Consider the following 19,955-nt stretch of genomic DNA (forward strand, 5'->3'; position numbering starts at 1 on the left):
CACAGCAGAATTTCAGTTAGTAAGCTGTGATCTATCTTTTTCATTGAGTTTTCCCTCAGCCCGATTTTTACACATATCCTTACACATTTAGAAATGGTTTGCCAGGTTGTGTCGAAATTCCACCTTGTCTCAGCAGTGTTGCATCACCTTCATTCCACTTCCACAAACTTCTCTGCTTTTTTTTTTTTTTTTTTTTTTTGGGAATATGTAGCTTGGAAACAGGAGACCGAAATGTTCCCAAGGTGTGATTCTTGCTAATAAAAAAAATGCTCTAATGTGAATATCTGTGCAGAGGCAGCAGTAGGTGAGATCTTGGCTAGGGTGGTTGTGGAAAGCTACAGATGACTGTTGGTTTTGTTTTGTGGTAATGATGGAGGTTCTTCAGGAATCTCTGAACCTCCTCAGAACAAACACTAAATACTGTCAGTTCTGATTCGCAACTGTGAAATCAGTATTCTTTGTCGACAATAACTTGATGTCTCAAAACCGTCTTATTGCTAAGAAAAGGTCTGATCTTGATTTACTTGAAGATTCCATTTGGTTTGATATTTTGTTGCCTAATTTAAAAAACGTCATACAATAAATGGAGCTTGAATGTTTGTCTGTCGGCAGTGTCTTTATCTTGTGTGTGTTTTTTAACTTTAGTGAAAATCTTGGGGTCAGTATTTTTTAAGAAAGTTTTATTCAGCACGAATGAATTAAATTGATCAAAAGTGACAGCAAAGACATGTATAATGTTACAAAAAACATTCTATTTGTGACCCTGGACCACAAAACCAGTCATAAGGGTCAATATTTTTAAATTGAGATTACATCATAGATATACACTACCGTTCAAAAGTTTGGGGTCAGTACATTTTTATTGTTGTTTTGTTTTTTTTTGTTTTTTTTTAAGAAATTAATACTTTTATTCACCAAGGATGTATTAAGTTAATAATTAAAAGTTTATTAAAAGTTAATAATAAATAATTTACATTGTTATAAAATATTTATATTTTGAATAAACACTGTACTTTTTAAACTTGTTATTCATGAAAGAATCCTGAAAAAAAAAAAAATTACAGGTTCCAAAAAATATTTGGCAGCACAACTTGATATTATCCAACATTGATCATTCTAATAATAAATCCGCATATTAGAATGATTTCTGAAGGATCATGTGACACTTAAGACTGGAGTAACAGCTGATAAAAATTCAGCTTTTCATCACAGGAATAAATTCTATTTTAAAGTATGTTAAAATAAAAAACATTATTTTATATTGTAAAAACATTTTGCAATATTACTGTTTTTTTTTTTGTATATTTTTAATCAAATAAATGCAGCCTTGATGAGCATAAGAGACTACTTTAAAGACTATTACAAGTCTTACTGACCCCAAACTTTTGAACGGTAGTGTACATGATGTATAAACAAGCTTTCCATTGATGATCCACTGATGAATCTGAGGGTGCAATAAAAAAAATCTAAATATTGAGAAAATCGCCTTTAAAGTAAACCAAATGAAGTTCTTAGCAATCCATATTACTAATCAAAAATCAAGTTTTGATATATTTACGGTAGGAAATTTACATAATATCTTCATGGAACATGATCTTTACTTAATATCCTAATGATTTTTGACATAAAAAATCTATAATTTTGACCCATACAATATATTGTTTGTTTTTGCTACAAAATATACATGTGTGACTTATAACTGGTTTTGTGGTCCAGGGTCATGCTGTTTTTTTGAACGATTTAAAAGAATCCTGAAAAAAAAATATCAGTTTCCACAAAAATATTAAGCAGCACAACTGTTTTCAACTTTGCTAATAATAAAATGTTTCTTGAGCAGCAAATCAACATATTAGAATGAATTTGAAAGATCATGTGACACAAAGACTGCAGTAATGGCTGCTGAAAATTCAACTTTTATAATCAACAAATAGTCCACATAATCCTGTTATGACAGATTATTAGCAGAGCCATATGCCTGTTGCTGTGCTGAGTTTTTTTGAGAGAAGTTTGTGTTTTTGGATGTCTTGCAGCTTTGCCGGTGGCCCGAGTGTGGACGAGGATGACAAGAAGAAAGACGTTCTCAACATTTTCTCAGTGGCCTCTGGACATTTATATGAGCGCTTCCTGAGGTAGGACTACCACTTGTATGAACGCAGCCATGTCAGTGTCAACTTCAACTCCTCATGTATTTCTACTTCCCATTTTTCCCCCTATAGAATAATGATGCTCTCTGTCCTTCAACACACCAAAACCCCTGTCAAGTTCTGGTTCCTCAAAAACTACCTCTCCCCCTCATTCAAGGTAAGATTGCTACAATTTCTGCAATGCTGTAGGCCAGAGGTTCTCAACTCTGGCCCTCGAGGTCCACATTTCTGCAGAGTTTACCTCCCACCTTGATCAAACTCACCTGCCTGTAACTTTCTAGTAATCCTCAAGACCTTGATTAGCTTGTTCAGGTGTGTTTGATAAGGGTTGAAGCTAAACTCTGCAGGATAGTTGACTTCGAGGGCCAGAGTTGAAAAGCCCCTGCTCTAGGCTTTCACCTGGTCGATCATTTTGTACACAAACATAGCACGAGTTGGCTGAAAATACTGTCTCTAATTTGCCTGGCTAAGGTTATTTTTGAGAGTCGGGTTCACTTTTTTTTTTTTTTTTTAAATAAGATACTGTGCTTGCAAAAGTATTCAAACCCCTTTATTTTATTCACATTTTATGTTGCAGCTTTATGTTAAACGGCTTTAATTACTTTTTTTTCCACATCGGTCTACACTCCATACACCATATTGACAAACCACAAAACAGGTTTGTAACAACTTTGCAAATTTATTAGAAGTAAGTAAAAAAATATATATATTCTATTGCATAAGTATTCAAACTTTTTTCTGAGACACTTAAAATTGAGCGCTCATATCACTTGTAGATGTTACTACACTTAGAGTGGAGTTAAACTGTGGCAAATTCATTTGAATGAGTATGATTTGGAAAGGTACACACCACACCAGGTCTAACAGTTGAAAATGCATATCAGAGCAAAAACCAAGCCCTGAGGTCAAATGCCTGTAGAGCTCAGAAACATGCTTGCGTCAAGGCACAGATCTGAGGAAGAGTTCAGAAAAAAATTCTGCTGCGTTGAAGGTTCACAGGAGCATGTAGCCTCCATTATCCAAAATGGCAGAAGCTTGGAACAACTAGGACCCTACAGGACAAACATCACTGCAACACTTCATCAAACTGGGCTTTAAGGCATTCGAGACTCAATCCTCTACTTAATGAAGACACATGAAAACACACTTGGAATTGCATAAAAGCACCTAAAGGACCCTCAGATTGTGAGAAACAAGATTCTCTAGTCTGAACCTCAATTCCAAGCATCATGTTTGAAGGAAACCAGGCACTACTCATCACCTGCAGAGTACCATCACAAAAGTAAAGTGTGGTGGTAGCAGCCTCATGCTTTGGGGCTGTTTTTCAGTGGCAGGGACTGAGCGACACGTCAGAGTAGAAGGAAAGCTCAATGCACCAAAATATTGAGATTATTGAAAAATGAAAACTCAGTCCAGAGCATTCAGAACCTCAGACTGGGCAGAAGGTTCACCTTCCAACAGGACATTGACCCTAAGCACACAGCAAGAGTGCTTATAGACTCTGTGAATGTCCTTGAGTGGCCCAGCCAGAGCCTTGGCTTGAGCGCAACCAAATATTTCTGGAAAAACTTGAAAATGTCTGCCAGCCCCCATCCAAGCTGACAGAGATTGAGATGTGAAGAGGTAAGGCAAAGAATGGCAGATAATTGCCAATGCAGATGTGCATGCTTCACACCCAAAAAGACTTGAGGCTGTAAAGGTTCTTCAGATAAGTACTGAGTTAAGGGTATGAATACTTATGTGGTGTACTTACTTCAGTGTTTTATTTTTAATAAATTTGCAAAGTTGTCACAAATCTGTTTTTTGCTTTGTTATTATGGTGTATGGAGTGTAAATTAGTAATTTAAAGCAGTTTAACAAGGCTGCAACATAACAAAACATGAAAAAAATGAAGGGGTATGAATACTTTCGCAAGGCACTGTATGTTTTGTTTTGTGATGCTCTGATAGTAATACATTCATTAAAATTTATTGTCAAACATTAAATTATGAGCAGAACAGAAGTTGTGCAATGCATGCTCCAACATTACTGATTAAAATTAATGTTTAATCATAATCTTAGTTATGACAACGAGGGAAAATGATCCATTAATGTGCATACTTCGATGGTGTATAGTGTCCTCATGTATAGTTTATCCCTTTGTGTGTGTGTACAGGACACCATCTCTCACATGGCGAAGGCTTATGGTTTTCAGTATGAGCTGGTCCAGTACAAGTGGCCCCGCTGGCTTCACCAGCAGACAGAAAAGCAGCGCATCATCTGGGGTTATAAGATCCTTTTCCTGGATGTGCTTTTCCCCCTGGCTGTGGACAAGATCATCTTTGTAGATGCTGATCAGGTGACCTATGCACGAGAAAAAACAGTGGTTTTAAATAGAATAATAGCACGCTGCATATTTGCAAAATATAGTATGTGAAACAGTATATATTACGCAACAATAAACATGATCTCAGTATGTTTTTAATGTAGCCAGTTAGCATCTCAGAAAAAAATTACAGCCATTTTGCATTTTTGAATTCTATTTTGTTAATTAAATTGTTCGTTCACCTAAAAATTAAAATTCTCTCCTGTACTCACCCTAATGTCGTTCCAAACCAATTAGAGTTTCATTTATCTTCAAAACAGTGTCAGTAGAGTTGAGCTTTCGTTTACTATGTTTGATGTGCATTATTTATCTGCGTTGATTCATGTTAATGTGTGAGTAAAAGCCTAAATTGAATCTGTTCATATTTGGTGATTGTCTCTTTTTAGAACTATTCTGAAATAGATTGAGTTTAGTTTAATAATGAACTATTTGAACGTCAAAGTTTTGGGAGAATGGATTTTAATGAAAGGACAGAAATTCATTAGATTTCATTGTGTTTTTAAGATGAGCTTGAGAAGTCCCTCAGGCAACATGAGGCTGAGCAAATAATGAAAATTTTTATTTGTTTAAATGATCTGGCAGTTTGATCACAAAATGAGTCAAGCGGATATGGCGGATATTTCGTCCAGTTTATTCATCACACTTAAAGGGAAATTGAGTCGCATGCTGCACATGTTGGCAGATTTAATAAAAATAAAAAATAGTGTGTTTATGTTTTTGCATCCAACCTGTGAAACTGAATTAACAATACATGTCTTACAGTTTGCCATTTTTTAATTAATAGCAGCCAAGAGAATTCACAGGCTTTTCACAAGCAATTCATTCTGTTAGCACATTAGCAAACAGTGATATCTTCTAATTGCAAAACATAACCCTAATTGTTTTATATTTAGATTGTCAGGGCAGATTTGAAGGAGCTGAGAGATCTGGATCTAGAGGGCGCCCCCTATGGGTACACACCATTCTGCGACAGCCGAAAGGAAATGGAAGGCTACCGCTTTTGGAAGACTGGCTACTGGGCCTCTCATCTTGGACACAGGAAATACCACATCAGGTTAGACCGCAACAAATCACAATAACGTACATTGAAAATGCATAATATTCGAACTATATGATAGATTAGATTGCGATAACATTATAAAATGTTTTGAGAAGATTCTGTTGTGATATGATATTGTGATATACAGTGGGTAAAATTAGTATTAAACACATCTCATATTTCTCAGTAAATATATTTCTAAAGGAAATTTTCACCAGATGTCAGTAACATCCGAAGTAATCCATACATACAAAGAAAACAAAACAAACAAGTTCAGAAATTAATTTAAGTGTAATAAAATGAAAAATTATTGACCACATGAAGAAAGGGAGGTGCAAAAAGGCATGGAAAGCCAAGACACCATCTGAAATCTATAATTATTTAGAAAGCAATCCTGCCCCTTGTCAGTGGAAAATAATATTAGCTGGTTTAGTCCCAACACCTACAGTACCAGGATGATGGAGTTGAAACAAGGGTAAGGAAACTCAATTGGTTTCAGAAAAAGAAAATAAAGCTGCTATAATGGCCCAGCTAAACACCTGACTTGAATCCTAGAAAATAAAGATCAGAGTTCATAGAAGAGGCCCACAGAACCTTCAAGATTTAAAGACTCTGTGGAAGAATGGGCCAAAATCACACCTGAGCAATGTATGCAACTAGTTTCTCTTTATACAGGATTCGTCCTGAAGCTGTCATTACCAAGAAAGGCTTTTGTACAAAGTAATAAATACATTTTAGTAGTTCAATACTTTTTCCCTGTGTCATTCCATTTTATTACACATAACTTAATTTTTGAAATTATTTGTTTTGTTTTCTTTGTATGTATGGATTGCTTGGGATGTTACTGACGTCTGGTGAAAATTTCATGTCAACAGCACCTTTAGAAATAGATTTACTGGGAAAAATGGTGACGTGTTCAATACCTTATTTTACCTGCTGTATATAATATTTAAAAGGAAAGTTCACCCAAAAATAAAAATTACCCCATGATTTACTCACCCTCAAGCCATCCTAGGTGTATATGATTTTCTTCTTTCAGACGAATACTGTTGGAGTTATATTACAAAATGTCCTGACTCCTCCAAGCTTTATAATGGCCGTGAATGGGTAGTAATATTCAGTAGTCCAATAGAAGTCCAATAAAGTGCTACCATCTATCATAAAAAATGGTCCACACGGCTTCTGGGATTAATAAAGGCCTTCTGAAGCGAATCGATGCGGTTTTGTAAGAAAAATATCCATGTTTAAAACTTTATAAACAAAAACTTTATCAAGCACATTTTTACATAGTTTATTGGACTTCTGTTGGACTACTGAATATTACCACCCATTCATTGCCATTGATATTTTTAATATAACTCTGATTGTATTCAGCTGAAAGAAGAAAGTCATATTAACCTAGGATGGTTTGAGAATGAGTAAATAAAGGAGTCATTTTCATTTTTTGGATGAAACTATGCCTTTAATAAATGTTGCCCTTTTCCCCCAGTGCATTATATGTGGTGGACTTAAAGAAATTCAGAAAGATTGCAGCTGGAGACCGGCTCAGAGGGCAGTACCAAGCTTTAAGCCAAGATCCCAACAGCCTGTCCAACCTGGATCAGGTTTGTGCTTGACATCTTATATGTTCACATCAGAGAAGGGCTTTCGTGTGATTTTAATGTTCTCTATGGGGTTTGATGCTTACAGGACCTTCCCAACAACATGATCCATCAAGTAGCCATCAAGTCCTTACCTCAGGAGTGGCTGTGGTGTGAGACCTGGTGTGATGACAATTCCAAAACTACAGCCAAGACCATAGATCTGGTTAGTATGCATTCACAACACTCTGTCTTTCAACACTACCAAACACACTACAGCTTAGCAGGTCCAGGAGACCCATTTGAAACACTGATTATAATTTTAGCAGTAATGGTCAAAATACTTAGTTTCATTTCACAAAACAGTGCCTTGAGAAGATATTTGAAGTGATATCAGGTTGAAATGCCTGTACTCTGATGATAACCAGATTTTTTTCATTCCCACTATGACTAATGCACACACACACAGAGTGACAAAAATAGTAGTCTCATTTACACCCTCTTCCTCCCTGCCGGCTGCTCCTGGGAGGTGGTGAGGGAAACGTCTCATTAGAGACGGCAGTGAGGGAAATGGGTGTGAGGGCTGCAGCTCACAGCACAGGCTGGACTCAGGTCTGACGCAGGTTTAGAAGAGTGCTGACCTCCGCATTCCATCCAGCACTCCCACCTCATTAATGTATACCAAGTTTAGTTGTGAAAGTCTTACTCCACTGTCATGTGGGTTTATTTTTACTCTCACACATACACACACAGACTATAGGAGAGCACTTGTCATTGTTTTTTTTTTTTGTTCTTTTATTTTTGTGTCAACTTGTGGTTGCAGTCACCCCATTTTATCATTGCTTTATGATTCCATAATAATAATGTATATGCTGCTCATTCATTTTGCTGTTTAGAAACATCTACTGAAAATGTTAAATCCCTTTTAGTTGAATATACACTCCCAGTCAAAAGTTTTTGAACCGTAAGATTTTTAATGTTTTTAAAGAAGTCTCTTCTGCTCACCAAGCCTGCATTTATTAAAAAAATACAGCAAAAAGAGTGATGTTGTGAAATACTTTACTATTTAAAATAAACTGCTTTCTATTTAAATATATTTAAAAATGTAATTTATTCCTGTGATCAGAGATACATTTCAGCTGCAGTCTTCAGTGTCACATCCTTCAGAAATCATTCCAATATGCTGATTTGCTGTTTTAAGAAACATTTTTATTATAAATATTTAAAACAGTTGAGTACATTTTTTCAGGATCCTTTGATAAATAGAAAGATCCAAAGATCAGCATTTATCTGAAATAAAAAGCTTTTGTGACATGATACACTATACCATTTAAAAGCGAGTAGTCAGTATTTTTTTTTTTGGTGATGATAAAGACATTTATAATGTTACAAAAGATTTTTATTTCAGATAAATGCTGTTTTCTGAACTTTCTATTCATCAAAGAATCCTGAAAAAATTCTGTTCAGCTGTTTTCAACAAAATACTACTAATAATAATGTTTTTGAGCAGCAAATCAGAATATTAGAATGATTTCTGAAGGATCATGTTACTGGAGTAATCATGCTAAAAATTCAGCTTTAAAATCACAGGAAAGAATTACATTTTAAAATTATATTAAAATAGAAAACAGTTGTTTAACCCTTTAACTGTCACTCCCATTTTTAAACACAGACATAAAAATGCACTATCCAGACTTAAATTTGTACAATTCATGAATGAAAACATTTTGTAGTATGATTTTAATGTACATTTTCCGTGGTATTGCAATGTCTGATTTTTAAAATGCCTTTCAAAGGATGAATTTTTAAGTTTTGAACTGATATTTAATTTCTTATGATTTCTAAAACATGATAGATAAAAAGGTCAGAACTCATGTTATGATGTAGATTTTTTTTTAAGTTGCACTCTTGACATATATTAATCTATTACATTTCCTACATAATTTGTAACACAAAAATATGGTAAAATATCTATTTAGGAGTCTTAGACCTTTCCAACGATGTATAGTTTGTCATGATTAGATTAGGATTTATTTGTAATATGGTGAAGTAAACTTAGAAGTCCCACAGGGGGGACGGTGACAGTTAAAGGTTTAAAATGGTAAAAATATTTTTGCTGTACTTTTGATCAAATAAATGCAGGCTTGGTGAGCAGAAGAGATTTCTTTAAAAAACATTAAAAATCTTCCTGTTCAAAAACGTTTGTATTTATTGAAATGTTTATTCCTAATATACAGTGCTATTGAAAAGTTTGTAAGATATTTTTTTACAGTACACAGTAATTTTTCTATTTTAATCAGAAATCAAATATGTGTATTTAAATGTTTAAGATACATTTCTTTTCAATGTTCAAAACAGTTAATATTTTTTGTCGAAACAGTGGAAGTGCTGGTTTTCAACTAGTGGGTCCAAACTAGTAACCAGTTTGAGCTCATTGTGCTCTGGTTTTTGTTTTGCCATCTATTCTCAGATGTGATGTAACCTTTATGAACTTTCTTTGCCAGTGGCACAATAAAAGTGCCGTTATGTTGTAAAAATTTATTTTGTGACTCAGAAGTCATGAAAGTGTTGATATCAAGCTCTATTATAGATGAACGGCATTGACAGTTTTCACTTTGAGTGCTCGAGAAATTAAATAAGGCCACCCAAAGTACTGATGGAAAAGGTTGAAGGAAGTGTTTCGCCACTACAATTGACTGTTTTCCTTGTGTTGATTTATTGCAGTGCAATAACCCAAAGACCAAAGAGCCCAAGTTAAGTGCAGCGGTGAGGATTGTTCCAGAATGGTCCAAGTACGACAATGAGATAAAGCAGTTTCTTAAACAGGCAAAGGAGAAAATTCATAAGGGTAAACAATCATCATCATCATCATCACAGCACACAGGTAAGACTTAGTCATTACTAAAAAAAAAGACAATATTTTCTTCTAGTAAGCTTTGTTGTTTATAAAGCATCTTTTTTTTTTTTAACAGGCACTCAGCGTGATGAACTCTAGCACTTGAGTGCTCATGTTTGCACCCATCTTCCTGTGAATCTTGAACTTAACCATACAGAGTTTTCCACAACAGGAACACTGAGGAAATACACACTAGGAAACATTTTAAAGGACTTCATGACATTTTTATGTATATGACTTTGAATGGAATGAAGGTTTAGTCTGAATCCTCTCTGACTTCAAGATGTAAACTGTATAAATGATCTTTTTATAAATAACTGATGAGTGTTATCTGATGTTTTTGGCCAGTTTATGAATTTACAATGGCACTGGTGTATATTTATAAAGAAAAACATGCCAATATTGTGTACATTCCTCCAGAGAAGACTGCACGTTTATACTGTTTCACACTTCATGGCCTTTTTGTAACATATTTTCAGTAAATATCCTGGCATCATATTTTAACAGTCAGTGTTTGCAAATGAAAAGTATCTGTAATTGCAAATTGTTGCTTTAAAACAAAGGTCTCACTAATAAATTCACTTTTAAATTGCCTTGATATGTTGAAAGACTCAACACTACAAAGTAGAGCTCTCTACAATGTACAGAATATTTCCAAAATAAACCATACAACTGTAAACTCTAATGGGGGGAATCAAATTCCCAGATTCATTGCTGTCAGCTCTTCACATACATTCCCTAAAACTGTCTCTGTATCCCAGTTATTAAAACTGATCCTTTACATTCCCTGTTTTATTTATATTACATAATTGATTCTGTACACGTTTCTATGCCTTGATGTTTAAAGATGTGGATTTTCTCAGGAATAAAGTGATATTTTTATTCTGAAAGGGGATGCAAGTCTTGATACACTGCGTGTTTAAATTCATTCATGTTAATGTTAACTTGTGTTTTACGGTGTGTAAAAGCATTTGATTGCACATACATTTAAAGGTATAGTTCACCCAAAAATGTAAATTCTGTCATTAATTATTCACCCTTCTGTGGTTCCAAACCCGTAAGACCTTCGTTCTTCTTCGGAAAGAAAATTAAGATATTTTTGATTAAATCAAAAACCGTGGTGACGCAGAGAAGAACTGTTTGAAGCTGCAGTCTGTAGCTTTTTTATTTATTTATTTTAATTTTTTTTGCTTAAAAATGATTCTAAATAAATTTTTGAGCAAGTACATAACTGGCCAGTGTTCGTACTTACTTCAGCCCGATTCATAACGGTAAGCTTGTAATGATGTTTTCTATTCTATTCTTTTCTTTTCTAAGTGGTATGGTATGAATTCGCAGGAAATTCAAAAATGCCACTGCGTCATTACGTCACGTCTGTAAACATAAAGAAGGCGTCCCGGCTAGTAGGCTAAAAATAAAAATAATTTTAAAAAAAAAGTCCCTCTAGTAGGCTATATATCGCTATATCGCATATGAGGATGCTGCAGGTGCTGGATTGTTGTTTATAGCGTTTTCTCACAATAGCTGGAATAGTTAAAATTATCATTAAAATTAGATTATATTCCAGTTTTAAATGTGAATTTAATTTCAGATAGCCTATGTGGGATTACACCAGATTTGTATTTAAAGAGAACCCTTTCTAAGGAAGAATTATTTGCTTTTGGGGTTAAAAAAAAATTTAGATGAAATGTGAATCACAATTAAGAGATTAACATTAGACTGTACAGAAATTGAAATCAACATGCTAATACACACTACACGTAGTCACGCAATGCTGGTGCTGTTAGCATTAACAATTTAAGAAAAAAGTAAAACAATAATAATAACAACATGCATGGTTTGATGTGATATGAGCTAAACTATCGTTAGATTTAATCACTATTGGTAGCACGATTTATTGTGGTGCTTTTTTTCCTCAGTTGGTCAGAGCAAAAGTGGCTTGTTACTTATTTTTCAGATGACAATATCCGTGAAAATTTTATGTGGATTCCAAGACGTAGACTAGAATCTGTGATTCTGAAGTACAGTATCTTAATTACAAGGATGCCAGGTTTTCACAACAAAACTCACCCAATTGCTACTCAAACCTAGGCCAAAAGTAGCCCAAACGCATTCTGGGGGCGGAGTAAATTTCAAGTTTTTTTTTTTTTTTTTTTTTTTTTTGTGGTTCCTCTGGTAAAATTAACATTCTAGGGGCTAAATATTACGTTATTGGGGTCGCTTCAACCCGCGGACATGATAAACAAGAAAGTATGAAAGTAGCCCGATTCCGCGGGAAAACCGCAGACTTGGTAACACTGCCACACATACTAACACATTAGATTCATCTGCGCTGGAGCCGTGCCGGTGCACAACCCACGTAATGAAGATAATTCCACAAATAACTGCAACTACAGGTATCAACACAGAGATGGCAACAAAGAAGCAAAACAGGGACTGTAGCTTTAATAAAGTCGTTATTTTTGTTTTCTTTGCGCACAAAAAGTGTTCTGGTAGCTTCGTAAAATTAAGATTGAACCACTGATGTCACATGGACTATTTTAACAATGTCCTTACTACGGTTCTGTGCCTTGACCTTGGTTGGACCCTTGCTGACAAAGCAGGGTCAGAAAACTCTCGGATTTCATCAAAAATATCTTAATTTGTGTTTCAAAGATGAATGAAGGTCTTACGGGTTTGGAACCACAAGAGGATGAGTAATTAATGACAGAATGTTAATTTTTTGGGGTGAACTACCCCTACATTTTTTTAAAATCTAAACACCTCTATGCTCTTCAGTCTTGAATTTTCAGTAAAAACAGCGCAGAAAGTCCTGTTAATTTAAATAAGCATTCATATCTCTTTATTTCATTATTTACAGCATTTTTTTGATTCATAGAAAAATAGTGTTGTTTTCTATGTACACATTATTCTTGGGAATGAAAAGGTCGACGCTCACAGACATTGCTTGGCATGTAAGATCCCTGAAAGTATAGGAGCTGCTTTAAAGAGTGACAGTTACCGAGCAGGATCACTTGATAGCGTGAGACGTGTGTTTCAAGGCGCTTGTCATGTCAGAACCGTTCCTGTGGGCGGGTTCAGAAGGTGCCAGTTCCTTTTGGCCGTCTCCAACAAATATCCAGGCTCTAGGTTCTATTCAACCGAGCCTTAGTTGAAATTGAATTTAAAATTAAAAGGTCCAGAACCGAAGGGATTGAATCCCTGGAAGCTCTCCCAGCCACCGTGGAAGTGGTGATGGTGATGTCCTCCACCCTGCTGACTCTCTGGATCCATGGGGTCCTCACCCTGGTCAAACTTACTCCTCATCTCTGCAAAGAAACAGCCAAACTAGACTTAAGTTATCTTATCTAAGAATCGTAACCTTAACCAAGCAAATGTGGCACTGAAATATACCCGGGTCAGTGAGAACTTCTTTGGCTTGAGCGATGTCTATAAACTTCTTCTCTGCCTTTTTCTTTTCTTCTTCATCTTGGAAGTTGTCTGGATGCCATTGCTGTGCCAGCTTTCTGTATGCTTTCAGAATCTCCTTCTTTTGGGCGGTTCTGCAACCACAGCAGTTTAATAAGTGTTTACTTACTTTAAAATGAGTATTAGGCCTCTGCATTCATTAATAGATGATAGAGAGTTGCTGTATGTATTATCTAACCTCTTTACGCCCAGGATCTTGTAGTAATCTCTCTTCTGGGACTGTTTGAGGAGCCGCTGTGCTCTTTCCAGACCCTCCTTGATCTGCTGGTCATTCTCACTATTTTCTTTAGCACTCTCAAAGTCCTTAATGGCTGCAAAAGAACAATTCTGTCATCTAATCATTCTGAGAGCAAAAAGCATTAAAATCTTGCATTAAAAGTTTGCTTAATCTTTAAAACAGCAGAGTATTGCTAAACGTAAAAAAGACAAAACTTAGAAATCTTCCATAGGATATTACATCTCTGTGTCTTAGGCTGCATCTTATTCTTAAGGGGATATTTTTTTTTCAGGTTTTACTAAACTGATAAATACATTTCTAATGTTACAAAAGATTTCTATTTCAGATAAATGCTGTTCTCCTGAACTTTCTATTCATCAAAGAATAATGATGATGATAATAATAATAATAATAATAAATGCTTTCTAGGCAGCAAATCAGCATATTAAAATGATTTCTGAAGGATCATGTGACACTGAAGATTGGAGTAATGATGCAAAAATTCAGCTTTGAAATCACAGGAAAAAATTGCATTTTGAAATCGTAAAGAAATGTTTTTTGAGGAAAACATTTCAGCATTTTTCTCCATATGCTATGGTGCCCCGATTTTGAACTTTCAAAATGCGGCTTCAAACGATCCCAAATGAGGTTGTAAATGATCCCAGCCAAGAAAGAAGGGTCTTATCTAGCCTAACGATCAGTTACAATTACAATACAATTTATATACTTTTTAATGCAAAACGCTCGTCTTGTCTTACTCTGCCTGGACTGTTTTTGTTCCGGTTTATGACAGTTAGGGTATGTCGAAAAACTCCCATCTTATGTTCTCCCTCAACTTCGAAATCGTCCTACATCACTGTTTTACCTTTTTTGTTAAGGGTGTTTGATCTTCTTTGCATGTTCACTTTGCAAAGACTGTGTTGGTACTTCTGCAGTGATGTAGGATGATTTTGAAATCATTTTTGAAGTTGAGGGAGAAAATACGATTGGAGTTTTTCGACATACCCTAAACCGTCTTGAGCCAGAGTACACAGAGTTCAGGGAGAGAAAGGAAAGACGAGCATATGAAATTAAAAGTATTTAAATTGTACTATTTTAATGAAAATAACCAATCTCTTCATTGGATAAGACCCTTCTTCCTCAGCTGGGATCATTTACAACCGCATCTGGGATCGTTTGAAGCCGCATTTAAACTGCATTTTGGAAGTTCGGGGCACCATATTAGTCCATATGGAGAAAAATCCTGAAATGCTTTCCTCAAAAAACATAATTTCTTTACGACTGAAAAAAGAAAGACATAAACATCTTGGATGACAAGGGGGTGAGTACATTATATGTGAATCTTTGTTTTGGAAGTGGACTTCTCCTTTAAAAACATTAAAAATCATACTGTTCAAAAACTTTGGACTGGTAGTGTATATCCAGATCTACCTTCTTCATATTGGTCATCCTGGAGGTAGGCCTCTGCTCTGTCTTTTAAAGCATTCACATTCTGAGGGTCTGCATTCAGAACTTCACTGCACATTGAGATGGCTTTGGCAGTTTGTTGGTCCTGAGGAATAAGACCAAAACATATTCATTCACACCAGTTACACATAGATGCAGTGTATGCTTTAGTAGATAGCGACACCTTGTGGTCAAAGAGCTACTCTCACCTTTGACAAACAGTGGCACATGCGTTCTTTAGCGTTCAGTATGAATTGAGGAACATTCGGTTCAGTCTTCATAACAGACTCATATTTACTAACAGCGTCGCTGTACCTGTGGATTTAGTAAAACAAACATTTAGTTTTCTTGGACTGTGCATGAGTGTACATTCACTTTCATGTTTCACATTTTCAATTAAATAAATAATATTATTCAGCAAAGGGGAATGAAATTTATCAAAAGTATCAAGCAAAATATGCTATTTTGAATAAATGCTGTTCTTTTAAAGAATCAAAGAAATAAATTACATTTTAAAATATATTAAAATAGAAAATAGTTAATTTAAATTGTAATAATATTTCATAATATTACTGCTTTTACTGTATTTTTAATTTGTAATCAATGCAGCCTCGGCCAGCTATATATATATATATATATATATTTATATATAGCAATGTTGGGACATACTTCTGCTGCTGGATCAGTTCCTCAGCAGCTTGTATTTGTTTGTTGAGCTTCTTAACTTGCTTGTAGTGGCTGAAGCATTGCTTATGATCTGGGTCCAGTTTCAGACACTCCCTCACCTCGCTGCACAAAAAAGAAAAAAAAAGTTAAGCATGGATTCAGCTGCTAAAAGTTTATTAGAATTTCTAAATAACTAGAATAAAACCTGTTTGCCACTCACTTTGGACATGCTGCATAGTGTGGCACTTCCTTGTATATTTGAAGAGTTCAGATGCAAAACCAGCTAAATCCATCTGACATCTTTCTTTAAAAAATGCATTTTTATCAGGTTCAGATGTATAGGTTTTTATCTTCTGATTGGGCTGAGGCTGGTATTTTAGCAAGTTTGAAGAAAAAGTATTTGATGGACGTATAATATGAGTCGAGAGCATTCACTCAGTATCATTACCTCATTTTTGACCGAGATGGCTTTTAGCTGGTTTTGCATCTGATCTCTTCATTTATCTTTGCATATTGCATACTATTATTAAAACTTAGTCAGCAGTAAACAGTTAAGGCCTATATTGTGCAATACACTAGTAGGCTTAGAATGCTTTTTTAGCATACATGAACTCCAGACTCCCAGATATAATGCATTAATCACCACACGTTGTCTTACTTGAGGGACATCTCATGATCTCCCAGGTTGTAATAGATGGTGCTGAGCTTGTAGAAAGCCTGAGTGTTGTCACTTTTCAGTTTTGAAGCAGCCTTGAGGTCACTGATGGCTTTGCCCATTTCACCCAACTGAATGAAACACTCTGCCCGCATCTCTCTGGAGTCCGCATCCCAAACACACGTCTGAAAAGATGACAACCAAATAAAAAGGACTTGACAAATCGTATTTTAAATAATACCTTGCCATTGGCAATTAACATGATATTTGTTCTGCTCACAGTTCCTACAAAGCAAACTAACATGAACAAAGAATGCTCTTATTGAGCACAAGTAATCCCTTTCTGCACTAGGACAAAACCAAGGTGGATCACCTAGAGTAAACAAGAACCTCTAAGGTCAATTCAAACTTTTGAGTTTCCAATGGGAGGTACATAATGCTATTTTAGTATTTCGTTATTTTTTTAGTAATATTTTTGTTCATGTTTTTAATTCGATTTCTATTTTTATATTATCTGTTGTTGATTTTTAATTATTATTAACAAAATACAGCAGTTTTGGGACATATTTCTTTAGATCAGTTCTTTCCAAGTCTGTATCCGTTTCATTTTTATATTTTCTGTTTTTACTTTTATTTTAGTTTAAGCTTTAATCAATTTGTTGTGTGTTTTTGTCATTTTTATAATTTTTTTTTAATACGTATACATAGTTTTTATTAGTTTTAGTTATTTTAGTACTTCAAGTTAAACTAAACAAAATGAGAAATTTTGCAGTGGCAACTAGCTGAAATAAAATGAATTTAATTTTTTTCACATCTTTAATTTTAGGTTTAGTTAACACTATTACCCTGATTCAGGTTAACTCACATCAATGATAATGTTGAGGTGCGATGCGGCCGAGCCATAGTCTCTGCGGTTGAAATCGCTCTGTGCCTGGGCCACAAGTCTCTGAATTTCATCAGATTTCTTCACCTGGCTCTGTGCCTCCTGCTCTTCCCTGCTGCTTGGGTTTGATTTGAGCTGGAAGACAAAAAAAAAGTATCCTTGAGACAATGAACAGAGAGCAAGTGTCAAAACAGCAGAACAGTTCAAGTGGTAAATGAAAATTAAATAAGGCCTTTGGGGTATTAAGACTGGAAATATACTCCACTGACTGACCCAACTATAAATACTCTGGAGAAGAACAAGGGCACTTCAGGGGGACATAATTAAATATTGTTTCCTCATAGGTAATACAACTAAAATATTAATGTGATATAGAAAGTACTGTCATTTTCTTCAGAAGAAGAACAAACAGTCATTTCAGAACTTATGTGGGCATGATAACTAGGTGTACACTGATCTGAAAAATACAAACAGCCTATATTTTAGCATTATGTTTAACTGATACTAATTATCTGCAACATTATTTTTTAAGAACCGCAGTTACTGCAGTTTTACTGCAGTTTTAATAATAAACCATACGCTACAGAAAAAAAGAACTGACTACACCTTAAAATTATAGAAAACAATTCACATTCAGGTGTTGGTTTACAAGTTAAAGGTGGCAAATAATGATCAACCAGTGTCTAATTGGTGCAACCCTGAGGCTGATGACACATGAGACAACTTTTTCAAACAATGTTGCTTGGGCACTTTCACAATAAGAATAGGTTATCATTTCTATCTGGATAATTTAGATGGGTTGCCTGGTTGCCCGTTGACGACAACACTGCTAAAAAAGTTGCCCCGTGTATCACCAGCCTAATGCAAACCAAATGTCACGCACCACTTTTTTGAAATCACTTTCTGCTTCATCAAGTTTGCCGTGCTTCAGCAGTAGGTTTCCTCTCTGAAGCCTCGCCTGTAGATTAAGAAGAAGCTGGTTAATTTCTGGTTTACGAGTTTTGGCGAATCATATAAAAATATTGCACATGTTTTACAGTGTGAAATGATTCTGAGAACGCACTGATGTGAAGTCCGGTTTAAGTTCGATGACTTTGCTGAGGTCTGGTAATGCAGATTTTGACTTTCCCATGGCAAGATACACAGTTGCTCTCCTGTAGTACGCCATGTAATTTTTGGGGTCACCATCTGATCATTTAAAAGAAATAACTAAATGTAGACACTCATTGGAAAAGAACGCATTACACACAAGATTTCATTAAAGTTCTCATGTAAAAAGATTCAGTATTTACCAACAGCAGCGTGGAAGTGAGAGAGAGCATCTGCCAGCTGTCCTGCGGCCAGAAGCTTCTTCCCCATCTCTAAATGATTCTCGACACCACCACCCTTCCCAGCATTAACTCCTGCAATACATGTGAAAGGCAAATTAGTCTGCAGTCTAAGATGAAACACATGCATGCAATATCTGCATTATACATTCAGCAGTAGACAACAGAGCACACTAGAGGAGTGCACAATAGTGTAGAGTACAGTTAGTATGGCAATGGCATATGCCTCAAACGTTCATTAGTACAAACTTGTCTACTAGAGAGTAGACTAGTTTAATAACCATTTTAATGAAGTGAAACTGTCAACTTGACAACATACATAGTTGCAGAGGAATCACAGTATGCCTTTAGAGCAGTCAAGTGGAAAAAAAACAATACTATATACAAAATAACTAAATTAAGAAACCATTATTAAGGTTTAAACATGCTTGACAGCTAACTAGATCCTCAGCAGCGTGTTTCTGGACTAACAACAGTTTTCCATATGTACTTCATAAGTAAACAGCTGGTATTTTTCATCTCTCACTGATTTTGCTTTGAGGTAATTTATGAAAACAGTCGCGTCTTCTAAATAACTGTCATGAAGATTGACATATGGTTTACTACAAACCTGGTTAAAAATATTTCTTAAGCACTAGCACTACCAACTTACCTTCGTATCGAAGATCGATCAAAACTAGTAAAAAAGGAACGTAGCTTAGTAATTTGTGCGCCACTGGGCTTATGGCAACCATGTTTACTTTCTCTTTCCTCCGTCAAATCACTAATTAAATGTATAAAGTTGCTGTATAGACACGCTGGACACTCGCATAGCTGTCAGGCCAGCGGACATCATGCCCACCGGTCGTGGGTCACTCTGATTGGCTGATATTTCTCCAAACCCCGCCCATCTCGCACTGTTAAACTGAGGCTAGCCACGGCATCATTATTTTGCATCTGTGTGCGCCTGCGCGACAGTGAGCTTGCACATTGGTGGAGGGGTAATAAAGACGTGTGACTGCAATAAGAAATTTACAGTTATTATGTAAACTGTGACTTTTTTACAGGATATTATTTGCCGTCTGTAACTGGATACATTCAGGCATGTCTTCCCAGTATGATTCTTGAGATAAACTGTAGTCGAAAAGGCATAATTATATAGGATATTGTGATATCTAAACCTGTGATTTAAAATTAATATCTGTTTAACACATTTTCTACCATACAGCCAGTTGAACCAGTGTTTAGCCTGAGGAACTTTACATATTCACATGTGATGTCGAACATGT

At 35.5% G+C, this 19,955-nt stretch overlaps 2 protein-coding genes across 4 annotated transcripts in view; one reads left to right on the forward strand and one right to left on the reverse strand.

The window, feature by feature from the left end:
- uggt2 (UDP-glucose glycoprotein glucosyltransferase 2) overlaps positions 1 to 11,712 on the forward strand; it is a 39,421-nt gene extending 27,709 nt beyond the window's left edge. For 2 of the 3 annotated variants that reach the window (XM_051119103.1, XM_051119102.1), the window contains exons 34-41: positions 2,031 to 2,129; positions 2,217 to 2,301; positions 4,300 to 4,482; positions 5,403 to 5,563; positions 7,038 to 7,152; positions 7,238 to 7,354; positions 9,853 to 10,012; positions 10,101 to 11,712. In XM_051119103.1, the coding sequence (XP_050975060.1) occupies positions 2,031 to 2,129; positions 2,217 to 2,301; positions 4,300 to 4,482; positions 5,403 to 5,563; positions 7,038 to 7,152; positions 7,238 to 7,354; positions 9,853 to 10,012; positions 10,101 to 10,123 (943 nt within the window). In that variant the 3' untranslated portion in view covers positions 10,124 to 11,712. The remainder of the gene's footprint in view (positions 1 to 2,030; positions 2,130 to 2,216; positions 2,302 to 4,299; positions 4,483 to 5,402; positions 5,564 to 7,037; positions 7,153 to 7,237; positions 7,355 to 9,852; positions 10,013 to 10,100) is intronic. The other variant, XM_051119104.1, reaches the window with a different exon arrangement.
- Positions 11,713 to 12,455: 743 nt separating this feature from the next.
- dnajc3a (DnaJ (Hsp40) homolog, subfamily C, member 3a) lies at positions 12,456 to 19,534 on the reverse strand. Its single transcript, XM_051118262.1, has 12 exons — positions 19,340 to 19,534; positions 18,652 to 18,762; positions 18,423 to 18,547; positions 18,243 to 18,317; positions 17,342 to 17,494; positions 16,480 to 16,661; positions 15,825 to 15,944; positions 15,365 to 15,470; positions 15,141 to 15,261; positions 13,671 to 13,803; positions 13,418 to 13,566; positions 12,456 to 13,332 (listed from the first exon to the last, which is right to left on the reverse strand). Exons 1-12 carry the CDS (start codon positions 19,419 to 19,421, stop codon positions 13,172 to 13,174), a joined length of 1,518 nt encoding a protein of 505 aa, XP_050974219.1. The 5' UTR covers positions 19,422 to 19,534; the 3' UTR covers positions 12,456 to 13,171.
- Between the last annotated feature and the right edge of the window lie 421 nt (positions 19,535 to 19,955).

Source organism: Labeo rohita, chromosome 9, assembly GCF_022985175.1.
Source record: "Labeo rohita strain BAU-BD-2019 chromosome 9, IGBB_LRoh.1.0, whole genome shotgun sequence".
Classification (NCBI taxonomy): domain Eukaryota; kingdom Metazoa; phylum Chordata; class Actinopteri; order Cypriniformes; family Cyprinidae; genus Labeo; species Labeo rohita.